The following is a 14,007-nucleotide window of genomic DNA, read 5'->3' as shown; positions in this document are numbered from 1 at the left end:
ATCCCAACAGTACCCCAGCTGCTAGAACCAGAAACCCAGGAGTTACCCCACTCCCCACCGCAGGGCAGGCCATGGGGGTACTTTAGACATACCCAGGGGCTCCCGCTCCAGCATGGAGACCAAAACTGAGGAGGGAAGACTCAGGACCATGAAAGCCACACAGAGGCCTGGACAGTGCATTGTTCAGAAATGTCCTGAAACAGACTGTAAGCAAATCTCAAAATAGTTACGCTGACTGAAAGAAGCCAGGAAAAATGAGTACTGTATGGTTCTATTTTCATATACATACATACATACATACATACATACATACATACATATATATATATATATACACATTCTGTTTATGTAAAATTCTGGAAAGCACAGTTGAACCCATGGTGACAGAAGGCACGTCTGCCTGGGGTTGTGGAGGGTGATGGATGGCACCGGGGAATTCACGCTGTGAGGATGGCTGTGACTGTTGTCTGGAGTGAGGTGACTGTTTCAAGGTTGTGAGGTGACTGTTTCAAGGTTGTAGGCATTATATAACATCAAATTTATCAAGCTGCAGTTTTCTTTTTTAATGTATTTTTAAAATTTGCTTATTTTCTATATTCTGTTGAAGTTTAGATGATGTACAATATTATATATTACAGGTATACGATATAGTGATTCACAATTTTTAAAGGTCATGCTCTATTTATGGGCTTCCCAGGTGGCCCTAGTGGTAAAGAACCTGCCTGCTAATGTAGGAGTCATAAGAACCACGAGTTGGATCCCTGGGTTGGAAAGATCCCCTGGAGTGGGCATAGCAACCCATTCCAGTATTCTTGCCTGGAAAATCCCACACAGAGGAGCCTGGAGGGCTACAGTCCATAGGGTCCCAAAGAGTTGGACAGGACTGAAGCAACTTAGCATGAACACATGCCCTGTTTATAGTTATCATAAAATAGTGGGTCTGTTTTCTGTGTTACACAATGTATCCTTGTAGCTTCCAGCTATACGCTTTCATCGGGTGCAGCTTATTGAATGTCAAAAAAGGGAAAGAAAGCAGGCTGGCAACTGCATCAGGGGAGCAGACACGCAGCACACTGCATCCTGCAAACTCTTCCTCCGCTGCCACTTAAAGCCCTGAGCCCAGACTCCCCGTCTGCAAAATGGGGTTAAAATTCATGCCCCAGCCTCAACCACTAGCTCGTTAGTGGGGGGTCAAACAAGAGAAATCCCCCAAAAGCTTGTCCTGCCCTGCAGAGCAGGCAGTGCATTAGGGGTGCATTAGGGGTGACGAGTTCTCTGCACCCCTTTCCCCTCCCGGGGCCTCTGTGCCCCGCCCCTGAGCCCTCGCCCCTGTGCCCTCGCCCCTGTGTCTGCGCTGCAGGTTCCAGATGCTGTATGCCGACTGCTACATGGACCGGGAGGAGTTCTGGGAGATGTTCGACGGCTCCCTGTACCACAGGCTGCGGAAGCAGCTCGGCTGCCAGGATGCCTTCCCTGAGGTCTACGACAAGATCTGCAAGGCTGCCAGGCACTGAGCCGGAGCCTGCTCAGGAGGAGGCAGACGCGAGGGGGGCCCTGTCCCCAGGGCCAGAAGGCATCTACCCTTCACTCAAGCTTGGCGGCTCTGCCAGATCCCCACTTTGAGAAAGAAACCCCTCCAGAGACACCCCCTACCCACATGGCCTCGACGGCTTGCTCCCAGCTTCCAGGGGCGGCTGGGTGGAGTGGAAAGGATGTGAGATTTGAAGTCAGACAAACCTGAGTCCAGTTCCCAGTTCAGCCACTCATTAGCTGTGTGACTCCAGGCGTCACTGAGCCCTTCTGAGCCCAGCTCCTCATCTGTCGAAAGTGGGGGTGGGTAGTGCTCCCTGCCTGCTGTGACATCTAAGTCAAGCACCCATTGCAGAGGACGTGCTGAAGAACTGACAGCTACTGTTAGCACAGCTTCCTGCTCAGCATGTCATCAGACTAAAGTGCTTTGAATTCAGTGGTTGGGTCCGGGAAGGCTCCACATCAGGTTACCTGGGCTCAGGTTTGGTGGAAAGGGGTGCCCTGGAGTTGTACTGCCATCATTTGTCAGCCAGAAGAGTTCCTCGCGGAGGGAAGGAAGGAAAGTTCCTTTCCATCGCTGGGCTCTTGGGAGGGCAACAGATGGGGTAGGCAGGCCCAAGACGTGCTGTGCCAAAGTCAGGTCTGATTCCAAAGTTCCCTCTGTCTTCCTTGGTGACGCCCTGCCCCTTCTTCATGCTCAGGCTTGCAGGCCCACCTCAACCATTGCCCGAGCCCACTCAGAGAGGACTGTGTGCTTGGAGAAGACACTTCAGGGTGGAATCCTGTCTGGGCCTGGGGCAGGTGGGGTGAGTGGTTTTGGCTCTGAATCCATAGGACCTGGGCTCATTCTCGCCTCTCCACCCTCCATGCCGCTTGTCCCAGACCCTGCTTCAACCTGCTGGGGTGTGTCCTCCACTCTGCAGTGGGGCTGGAAGTTGGCGGGAGGGGACCACACCAAGCAGGAAAATGGAGCCTGTCATCCTTAGGTCTCGTGGGGATCCTCACTGTGGCGCTGAAAGAAAACAGCATCGACTTGATTTCTCCAACCACTCATCCCCTCCTTTTTTTTTTTTTCCCCTCTCCCCACCCCCAGCTGTAGTTAATTTTAGTGCCTTACAAATCCTAAGCTCAGAGAAAAGTTAGCTTCGTGTCTGTTCCAGAGGGAAGGAAACCTTCCCAGGCCCCTGCCCACCTATTAAAGCTTGGTTGTTTACGCAGCTCCATCTTAAGAACTGCCCAGCCTCAGCTGAAAACCCAGACTCTGAGAGGGAATGATGTAAGGGAATTAAGTGAGCTGGGCCAGGCAGTGATGGCTGGGAGCTGGGAGGCCTGGGCTTCAGTCCTGGCTGTATGCTTCACAAGCTCTGCCTCCATGGGCAAGTCATTTGTCCCTCTGAGCTGCAGTTTCCTCATCTGTCACATCCATGTACACAAGACCACCCGAGGCTCTTCTGCTTTAGAAGTGCACAGCTGTCTTAAACACCGCGGTTGCAAACCCCACGAAAAAGCCTCGTCCGCGTGGAAAGTCAGAGGGAAAGGAAATGGTCCAGGTGGGGGTCGTCTGCCATGTAAGACCCTTCCTTCAGCCCAAGGCCAGCTCTCATCTTCAGAAAGGCACATCCGTGGCCTGCGAGGAAGTGTCACTGTTGTCACCACGGGCTGCAGAAGCCTCCCAGGGTCACACTTTGGCCGCCGAGGCTCACTCCACCCACCCCGGGTTTGGCACACTGTGGTGTCTTGATGTGGTCCTGGGAGTGCCAGGCACACTCGGAGCGCTCAAAAGGCAGAGGAACCACTCTTACCCATTTGGCCTCTGGAGGGGGCATAAAATCAGAAACCTCATTTTCTCGCTTGTATGCAAAGCATGTGAACTCTGGCACTAGCTCTCCCAGTGGGGCCTGTGGGCTTCTTGCTCAGCGGTAAACTGATGATCCTACTTGCTGTAGAGGAAGGGTTAACCCGAGCGAGATAAGGCCCCATGCTTTCAGCAGTGGGGCCTCTGTCCTTGGACCCCTGGGAGTGTGGCCAGAAATGCCAGCAGCCTCTGTTGTCCTCAGTCCTACAAACCAAAATCCTGCCCTTCGCAGACCTTGCCCAGAACCTGGGGCTGGGAGGGAGGGTCTTGGGGTCACACCAGCCTCAGGGTCATGTTTTGCTTCAGTGATGTCTTGCCTAGAAAGGGGCAGTCTTCCAAGCACGTTGAGCTGAGTTGCCAGCTCTTTCTTGCAGCCAGTCTTGTCGTTATCCAGCCAGGTGGTGGTTTCAGGTGGAATTAAACTTGGCACATGGTGGGGTGCAGGGAGCACGTGTGAAAAGTATAAGAAGAGGCCTCTCCCTTCCAGAACCCTGAGTTTCTTGGCTGCATGAAGGTTTTCTGTAAGATCCGGATTCTAGCCAGTTTCTTTGGCTGGAAGGATGCGTAATTAGCTGTTACGGGAAGGGAGGGGGTGGGGATGGGGGTGGCAGTGTGTGGTATTTTTCTTAAATCATGGGGACCACAGAGAAAGGCATGGGTCCCCCCAGCAGGCTCTTGCAGCTGCAGGTGCTGTGCCTACTGTCCGGAACACTTCATGTCCCTGTGGCTGTGTGGCTGCTCCTTCTGTAAAAATAAAAGTGTGACCCGGAAAGCAGCTTCTGTCATTTCTTGCTCTGGGGACCACGATGTGGAGGCAGTCCTGGTCCAGAGTGCAGGCTCTGCCCCTCACCGGGCCCGTTTCTCCTTGAACCTGCACACCCAGGGCTGGATGATGGCCTGGGGGAGGGACAGGTGTATTAGGGTGGAGGGGCCAGGGTAATTTTCCTCCCTACTTTTGAATTTCTATCATTGTCACAATCATCTGGCATAGATGTTAATAATATCTTCCTGTTTGCAGGGTAGAGAACAGACTACAGGGGGAAGCTGGGAAGCTCGGAGACAAGTCAGAATAGGTGAGGTGACGACTCAAAGTGGGGCTGTGCTTTTTAAGGCATCAAACATGATGTCAGAAGCTCTGGGCCGCAGTCCTGGCTTTGTCACTGGGATGACCTGACTAATTCTGGCAAATGAGTTAATCCTGTTGAGACTGTTTCCTCGTCTACAGACCAGTGGAGACTATTAACTGTCCACAAAAACCCACTCCTCCCTCTGAGCACAGCAATGGACCACACTCCCCAGCCTCCCTTGCCCTCGGGTGTGCTCTTAAGAGTCTCTGCAAGAGAATGTGAGCTGCAGTGGGAAAACCCTGTGTGAGGGTCTGCTGTCTTCTGGTACTTCGATGCTGCTGACCACCCAGCCATGGGTGGTGGCAAAGTCACACGGGGAAGGAGCCTGGATCCCCTAATCGCTGTCTGGAAAACTGCCCACCCACCTAGGCCTGGTCTGTTAGGGAAACAAGAAATAAGCTTTTACTGTAGCTGTGTCACTGCCTATTCAGGACTACTTGTGAGAACAGTTTCACTCACTCTCATTACATGAACAGATATAAGGGTTGAGTTTAGGGCAATAAAGCTTTATGCAAATCCTAGATATACCTGATGGACAATTTTCCTAAAACATATGTGATGTCAGGGTCCCATCCTACAGTTATTTCAGAGGAACTGTTTAGGAAATTCTTTTTCCAGGTGTTGAGTTTCACAAATCAGGATTTGTAAATTTTCCTTGAAGGAAGAGAAATCCTTTAATGTCCTAAAAACAGATTTTGTAGTTGAAGCTTTAAATATCACCTTACATATGAATAGCATATAATATCTTCTTTAATCCTCACAGTCCTGTAACAAAAGCGGGTCAGTTTTATGCCCATTTTATAGATGAGGAAAGTGAAGCTCAGGAAAGGTCAAGTGATTTGCTTGGAGGCCACATCGAGGCTTTTTAATGAGTTAAACAAGGATGCAGACTCATCGTCTAGTCTTACAACAACAAAATGCTTCAAGAGCCTCACCCGGAGCCAGCTGAGAGTAGCTCCAGGCCTAGAAACAGTGAAAGGGGGCGCTGGGCTGAGCTCCATACATAGTGGGGAATCAGGGATCTCTGCATGAACTCAGCTCAAAAAGGAAGCCACTTAGGAATCAGCAGAGGGTTCTGCTTTGACCCAGAGCAGTTCCTTCTGCCAGGGAAGCATCTTGCCTGACCATGCCCTCAGCTACATGGGCCGTGTCCTGACACCATTCATGCCAGACTTGCAACAATTGGTTCTCCAAAATGTGCACGTACACATACACACACACTACCCAAGTTAAATGTAGACATATTTCAAAACTATGCTTTCTAGTTATGTCCTGGTGTTAAGATGGCCTACAGGTTTCTTCCTGTGGGACAGCTCTAGTTACTGTAGGTGACTGCCTGGCATAGTACACTGTGAGAGATTGGGAGGCTTTGTTGAGGTCCCCCGCTGCTGTGTAGTCACTAAGTTGTGTCTGACTCTTGCAGCCCTGTGGACTGTAGCCCACCAGGTTCCTCTGTCCATGAGATTTCCTAGACAAGAGTACTGGAGTAGGTTGCCATTTCCTCCTCCAGGGGATCTTCCCAACCCAGGAATCAAACTTGCGTCTCCTGCTTGGCCAGAAGATTCTTTACCACTGAGCCACCTGGGAAGCCCTTATGAGGTCTAGGAGGTAGCCTTTTGATGCTATGGACTGAATGTTTATGTCCCCCCCCCAATTCCTATGTTGATGTTCTAACATAATGGAATTGGGAGATGGGGCCTTTGGAAGGTTAATTAGGCCATGAGGTCGGAGCCCTCATGATAGGAGTAGTTTCCTAAGAAAACACATGAACTAAGTAGCCCTCTCTGAGGGTACAAGATGTTCATCTGCACACCAGCAAGAGTGCTCTCATTAGATCTTCCAGCACCTTGGTCTTGGACTTCTCAGCCTCCAAAACCATGTGAAATAAACTGTTGTATAAGCCACCCAATCTATGGTAATTTATTATAGCTGCCTGAACTGCCAATGACAGATGGTTTGAAGATAGTTGAGCCAAGGAACCCAGAAATAGCTGAATCCTCTGCCCATCACACTCCTCCCCATGGGGTTCCCTTTAGGAAGCAGATCCAAGGGAATGATAAGGGGAAAATGGGGCACTGCAAGATGGTAGAAACAAATCCATATATCTGTTTATATCCATATATAGATAAAGAGATAGATTGATAGATCTGCTCCTAGTTCCTGACACTGAGCTCCTAAACCTCTTGGAATCTCCTGGGTGATGACATGTCTTTTGTTCTAATGAGATGACTCTGGGTGGGCACCTGGATTGCTCTTGGATACGGTGGTCACCAGAAAGACCAAGCCATGATTAGAATCTAGGAACTTTCAGCCCCTACCAACACCACCACCACCTCCATCTTCCAGGGAGGGGAGAGGGACTGCAAATGGAGATAATGATTGATCATACCTATGTGAGGAAACCTCTCTCAAAGTCCCAGTATTATGGGGCTTTGGAGAGCTTTTGGGTTGGTGAATACACCCATGTACTGGGAGGAGGACACATTCCAACTCCACAGTAATAGAAGCTCCTGTGCTCAAGACCCTCCCAGACCTCACTTTATGTATCTTTTCATCTGTGTCCTTCATCATATCCTTTAGTACACATGTGCTGTGCTGTGCTTAGCAGTTCAGTCCTGTCCAACTCTGCGACTCTCTGGACTGTAGCCCATCAGGCTCCTCTGTCCATGGGGATTCTCCAGGCAAGAATACTGGAGTGGGTTGCCATGCCCTTCTCCAGGGGATCTTCGAACCCAGGGTTTGAACCCAGATCTCCCGCATTGCAGACAGATTCTTTATCATCTGAGCCACTTGGGGAAGCTTAGTACACATGTGAATATAAGTATTTCCCTGAATTCTATGAGCCACTCAAGCAAATAATGGAAACCAAGCAGGGGAGAGGTCATGGGACCCTCCAATTTGTAGCCAAGTTGAAGCTGTGAGTACCTAGGGAACATACTACTTGCAGCTGGCATCTGAAGTGGGGGGCAGCCTTGTGGGACTGATCACTTAACCCTGTGGGATCTGATGCTATCTCCATGTGGTAGTGTCAAGATTCAGTTAAATTGTAGGACACTCAGCTGATGTCACAGAGAACCACTTGGTGTGGGGAAAATCCCACACACATCTGGTGTCAGAAGTGTGAGTATTCTGAGTGATAGTAAAGGAGGCCTAGAGGAGGAAAGATTGGGTTTTTCAATGCAGGCACTTACTATCTGGACTGCTGCCTGAGCGCTCCCTGGTAAGTTGGGGCTTAGGCTGTCGGCTGCACAGTCAACCAGTACTGGGGTGTGCAGGGAGAGACCTGACAGACACGGAGTTGTGTGGAGTAGCACAGTGGTGCCCAAAGAAGAGGAATGGGCAAGGTGACACACTGGGATGCTGGAAAAAATATTAACACGTGCTTTGGGCTGGGTATCCCCATAAGTAGACCCTGAGACAAGGATTTGAGTGCAAGTAGTTTTATCTGGTCTTGCCTGGAAAATCCCATAGACGGAGGAGCCTGGTAGGCTGCAGTCCATGGAGTTGCTGAGAGTTGGACATGACTCAGTGACTTCACTTTCACTTTTCACTTTTATGCATTGGAGAAGGAAATGGCAACCCACTCCAGTGTTCTTGCCTGGAGAATCCCAGGGACGGAGGAGCCTGGTGGGCTGCCGTCTATGGGGTCACACAGAGTCGGACACGACTGAAGCGACTTAGCAGGAGCAGCAGCAGCAGTTTTATTTGGAAGGTAAAGAAAACACCGGTAGGGGGATGGGCAAGGATGACAGTCAATGAGGTCTGCGTTATCAGCAGGCTACAGGACTTCCCTGGTGGTCCAGTGGCTAAGGCTCCTTGCTCTTAGTGCAGGGGGTCAGGGTTCCATCCCTGGTCAGGGAACTAGATCCCACATGCTGCAACTAAGGGTTCACATGGCATAACTAAAGATCCCGGGTGCTGCAACTAAAGATCTTATGTGCCACGATGAAAATCAAAGATCCTGTATGCTATAACTAAGATCTGGCACAGCCAAATAAATAATTAAAAAAAAAAAAAAAGCTTACCACTGTGGGCAACTGGAGTTTAATTGCACTGGAAAAAACTCTGAAAGCCTGTACAAAACATGCACCTCAAAGTTATATCCCACAGAGGGTGAGGGAGCTGGGTGTCTATATTCCAACTTTGATTGGTCCACAGCTTGAGAGCCGCTCCTAAAGGGTGTTAATTCCGTGGCTCTTCCAACCTTCCATGAAAGGAAGCCTTCCATGGCACCCAGAGAACAACCTTCTGCTCCATTATAAGTAAATGTCCCTTTTCAGTGTACGTGATATTGGTAACACACAGCATGTTGGTATCTCACAGCAAAGTGCTTGAGAACTGCCCAATTTAAAGTTGTTACACAGGTTTTTCTTATACTCCTAATTTGCTCACCTTCTCTATGGTGACAGTGACTCTGAGTTGTGTGGTAGGTTAAAGATATATTTTAAAATCATATTTATTCTGTAAGATAAAGCAGTCTTCAAGTTTTATTGTGTATATTTTTTAAACTATTTTATTTTGTATTAATTTTTTGATTTACAGAAAAGTTGCAATGACAGTACAAAGTTCTCATATCCCCTTCACCCAACTTCCTCTAATGTTAACATCTTCTACATAACCACAGTGAAGTGAAGTCAAAGTCACTCTGTTGTGTCTGACTCCTTGTGACCTGATGGACTATACAGCCCATGGAATTCCCCAGGCCAGAATACTGGAGTGGGTAGCCTTCCCCTTCTCCAGGGGATCTTCCCAACCCAGGGATCAAACCCAGGTCTCCCACAGTGCAGACGGATTCTTTACCAGCTGAGCCACAAGGGAAGACCCATAAGCAGAGTAAAATGATCAAAAATAAGAAATTAATATTGGCATAATATTAGCTAAACCAGAGACCCGACTTGAATCTCACCAATTTTAACACTAATGTCGCTTTTCTTTCCAAAATCCTATCTAGGTTCCTGCATTGCATCTAGCTGTTTTCTCCTTTGTTGTTGCTGTTGTTCGGTCACTAAGTCATGTTGACTCTCTGCGACCCCATGGACTGCAGGACACCAGGCTTCCCTGTCCCTTCAGTATCTCCCGAAGTTTCCTTCTTAGTTTCTCCCAAGCTGTAAGGGTTTATTGAAATACAATTAACACATAATCAACTGCACATATTAGAAGTGTGCAAGTTTGGTTAGTCCTGACATTTGTATGGATATACACAACTGTGTGTTCCTTGGCTTATTGATGGGCATTTGGGTTGTTTCCAGTTTGGGGCTACCACAAATGAAGTGGCTAGGAACATTTCTGTACAGTCTTTGTACGGACACATGCTCTCCTTTCTCTTGGGTAACTCTCAGGAAAGGAATGACGGGATCATGTGGTTGGTATATGGTTAACTTTTTAACTTGCCAAACTGTTTAAAAAAAAAAAACAACAACTCATTTTTAAAATTTAGACGTGGGTGTGGTTTCTCCTTATTCTCCTGGGGTTATGATTTTTCTTTCATGCTGGTTGTAGGGCAACTTGAGATCTCATTTTGGGGTCTGTTCCCCATTACACAAGTTATTCATTTTTTTATCTTAATTCTATTGTTAAGGTCACGCAAGTGGTTAATCTTGCTCCATCATTTTTCTTTGATAATAAACTATCCCTGAGCTTAGTGGATTTTTTTTGGGGGGGGGGCACACTGCAAGGCATGTGGCTCTTAGTTCCCCAACCAGGGATTTAACCTGCACCCCTTGAAATGGAAACGAGGAGTCTTAACCACTGGTTCACCAGGGAAGTCCCTTGCCAAACTTTTCCAAAGTGGCTTATAACACGTAGTACTTTGGTATCTCATGGCAAAGTCCTTTATCAGATATATTTTCTCCCACTTTGTGGCTTGTCTTTCCATTCTCTTAACAGTGTCTTTGAAGAATAAATTTTAAAAATTTTAATTAAGTCCAATTTAACTATGTGTTCATATCGTACCACAGTATGATCTATAAAAGAACAAATAGGGTTGACCCTTGAACAGTATGGGAGTTAGGGTCTCTGACCCTCTGTGCAGTCAAAACGATGTATAACTTTAGAGTCAGTCCTCTGTATCCACAGACTGTCATTCAGCAGTTCACACCTGAACTGCTGGACCCACACAGTTCAACCTTTGTCGTTCAAAGGTCTACTGTTGATTTATATCTAAGAAATTTCTGCCTAACCTGAAGTCCAACAGTTTTCTTCCCATGTTTTCTTCGGCAAGTTTTGTAGGTTAGGTTTTACATTTAGGACTGTGATTCCTTTTGACTTTTTCTATTTTTTTTTTAACATATTGATATTTGATAGTTATAGCACCATTTGTCGACAAAACTATTCTTTTACCGCTGAATTGTTTTTGTACCTTTGTTGAGAATCAGTTGTCCATAGATAAGTGGGTCTGTTCCTGGATTCTCCATTTTATTAATTTGTCTATCCTGATCCCATTCCACACCAGGGAGGAGTAAGGTAATGTTTGTCCTCCAGCTTTATTCATCTTTTTCAAAGTTATCTTGGCTATTTTCTGTCTGTTGTTTTTCCATATAAGTTTTAGGAGCATCTTGTCAGTTTAAAAAATATTACTGGGACTGATCAGTATTGAATTAAATCTATAGATGATTTAGGGGAGCTGACATCTTAAGAACAGAGGTTTTGATCCATGATTATGGTACATCTCTCCTTTTATTTAGGTCTTCTTTAATTTCTCTCAGAAGCTTTTTAAAGCTCTCACTGTACAAATCTTACACATCTTTCATTAGATTTATACCTAGGTATTTTACAGTTTTGATGTTATTACATATGGCATTTTCAATTTCTATTGCTCGTGTACAGAAACTGTTGATTTGAGTATATTGATCTTATTTCCTGAAACGCTGCTGACTTATTAGACCTAGTGTACACCTAGTTTGGTTTATCAGCCTTCTTGAGGATTCAACAGGATTTTTTTTTTTTCAGTAGACAATGTACCTGTGAATAACAACAGTTTTACTTCTTCCAAAACAGTCATTTTGACATGAGTGAGGAAGTAACAGCTTTTCTATAAAGCACCTGTGCTATTAAGGGTGTCTGAAGTATTTTTATCATTATGCGGGTTTTGTGACTGAAGCCTTGAGCCTGTCTCCTTTCCCCTAAGAATAGCACCCTCCTGCCATCCCACCCAATCTCTCTCTGTTCAAAAACAGTGAGGGCAGAAGCTCAGGATACTGTGACCAACTTGTGCAGACCTACCACTGGGCTAGACTGGCATACCCACGAGGTCTGACTCGAGGGGTGTAACTGATTGTTCCCCATGGCTGCACGCTGCCAGGAGGTCAGCAACTTCTTATGGCATTTGGCCCTGCCAAGCTTCCAGAAGCATCCTGGGATGGAGATGGAGTATTCCTGGAGAGGGCATATAGTTGTTTTAAGACATATGCTACAGCAGCAACACTCTCCCAACTCTCTTTGGATTTTACTGAACAGGGAGTCAAGCACTTTGGCTTTAGAATAGGAGGGGTTCCAAGAGGGTAAACCACATCCCACCCCTTTAGTCCATCTGCTGTCTGGCTCCCGTGTTCATGTCACTGGCCGATTTGAATTCTCAGGATAATCGATCTCTGGTATCAAAAGATATCTGGCCTTGCTGTCCCAGAAGACACTGTGACCTTCTGGTAGGTGTCTCCAGCGAAAGTGATCCCACCGCACCTTTCCCCCCTCTCCCAGGCATCCGCATGTGTCCTTTCTCCAAGAACCCCCATTCCCACTCCTACCCTCCCACCCCCAGATTTGTCTTCAGGCTCTCAGGTCCTCTGGTCACTGCAGGTTGTCCTCCATGGGCAGCTTTAAGGATCTGAATTATGATCCACAGTTGGCACACACTTCCCCTTAGTAAAAGGTGTGATTCTTTCCCTTTAAAAAGACACAGAGAAAGGGAAAATGAAACTGGTCCCTTGGAAGGATGTGAGCCCACCCCCCATCCATGGAGAGGCACCCATAGGGGGTAACAGGTACCTATTGGTCGAACTTCCCAGGGGAACCTACACTGGGTGAGAGGCCCAAACGGATGACCTCTAGAGTTTTTCCAACAAAACAGCCTGGTTCTAAGGACAGTCCTCTGATATGTACCTAGTTTGGCTCATCAGACCCTCCAAACTGGTTTGTAAGAACTTCAAACACAAAATCCTAGTGCCTAAAAGATCATTCCAATAAGGACACTGAGGGTCAGAAAAATGAAAGAATTTGCCCAAGGTCACCCTGATGCCCAGAATTCCAGCCCAGAGCCCCAGATCACAGTCTAGCATTCCTCCCATTGCTCGGATTCTTTCCTAAGAGCGGAACACGTGAAGACTCTTCTCTGGTTCACTCTTCAGTAACCATTTGGAAGATCCTTGCTTTGTGTGTCTAACAGTGTCTGCCAGCCATATGGCATCCACCTGTATGTGTTTGCTCATTGTCTGTCTTCCCCACCAAGATGTAAACTTGATGAAGGCAAGACTTCGATTTCTTTACTGATATTTCTTCTGTATTGTACTGCCCATACCATTTCAGGCGTGTCCACACACACACCACCTTGAAGGGTGGTGTCCACAAATATCTGTCAAAGGAAGGAAGGCAGGAGGGAGGGCTCAGAGGGTCACAGAGGCCTTTACAGCTATCTGGTGGGTCTCCATGCCTTCTGCTTTTCACTTCTCCCCAGCCCACTGCCCCTGGCCTGTTCAGAGCCTCAGCGCTCACCGGACACTAAGACAGCCTCCTTGTCTCCGTGCAGCCCCATCCCACTCCTCCACCCACAAGGCCACAGAGCACCTCTTTAAAACACAAGAGCTACTTCCTGTTAAGCCCCTTTAGAATGTCCAAAAGAAAATACTTGCAAAACACATACCTGATAAAGGATGTATGTCTAGAATATATAAAGGACTTTCGGAACCTAATAGAAGAAAATAAGCCACCATTTTTTAAATGTGTAAGAGATATGGTGGCTCAGACGGCAAAGCGTCTGCCTGCAGTGCAGGAGACCGGGTTCGATCCCTGGGTCGGGAAGATCCCCTGGAGAAGGAAATGGCAACCCACTCCAGGACTCTTGCCTGGAAAATTCCATGGACTGAGGAGCCAGGTGGGCTACAGTCCATGGGGTCGCAAAGAGTCAGACACAACTGAGCGACTTCACTCTCTCTTCACTCTAAGAGATATGGAAGAAGTACATGAAAAGATGGCCTACATTGTCATTAAAGAAATGCAAATTCAAGCCACAAGGAAACACCCCTATTAGGCTGTCTAAAGCTGGAAGAAAAAAGGGCCTTATAATACCAAATGAAGGACAATTAGATCCTACATATATTTTTGGTGGAAATACAAACTCGTACAACCATTTCAGAAATTAGTCTGGCAGCTTCTTATTAACTTTTACATATATTTACCAAGGGAGCTAGATCTTCTACACTAGATACTCATTAAGGAAGAATGAAAGCATATGTCTCCATGAAGACCTATATGGGACTGCTTGTCGAACTTTATCCAAAATTG

At 47.2% G+C, this 14,007-nt stretch overlaps 2 protein-coding genes across 2 annotated transcripts in view; one reads left to right on the top strand and one right to left on the bottom strand.

The window, feature by feature from the left end:
- DHCR24 (24-dehydrocholesterol reductase) overlaps positions 1–4,158 on the top strand; it is a 33,304-nt gene extending 29,146 nt beyond the window's left edge. The window contains exon 9 of the mRNA XM_005678362.3: positions 1,361–4,158. Within this exon, the coding sequence (XP_005678419.1) occupies positions 1,361–1,514 (154 nt within the window). The 3' untranslated portion in view covers positions 1,515–4,158. The remainder of the gene's footprint in view (positions 1–1,360) is intronic.
- Positions 12,327–14,007, bottom strand: part of LEXM (lymphocyte expansion molecule) — a 38,794-nt gene continuing 37,113 nt past the window's right edge. The window contains exon 11 of the mRNA XM_018046501.1: positions 12,327–12,393. Within this exon, the coding sequence (XP_017901990.1) occupies positions 12,327–12,393 (67 nt within the window). The remainder of the gene's footprint in view (positions 12,394–14,007) is intronic.

This window comes from Capra hircus, chromosome 3 (genome assembly GCF_001704415.2).
Source record: "Capra hircus breed San Clemente chromosome 3, ASM170441v1, whole genome shotgun sequence".
In the NCBI taxonomy this organism is placed as follows: domain Eukaryota; kingdom Metazoa; phylum Chordata; class Mammalia; order Artiodactyla; family Bovidae; genus Capra; species Capra hircus.
The sequence above is the reverse complement of the archived record's forward strand: the minus strand, read 5'-3'. Positions and strand labels throughout refer to the sequence as shown.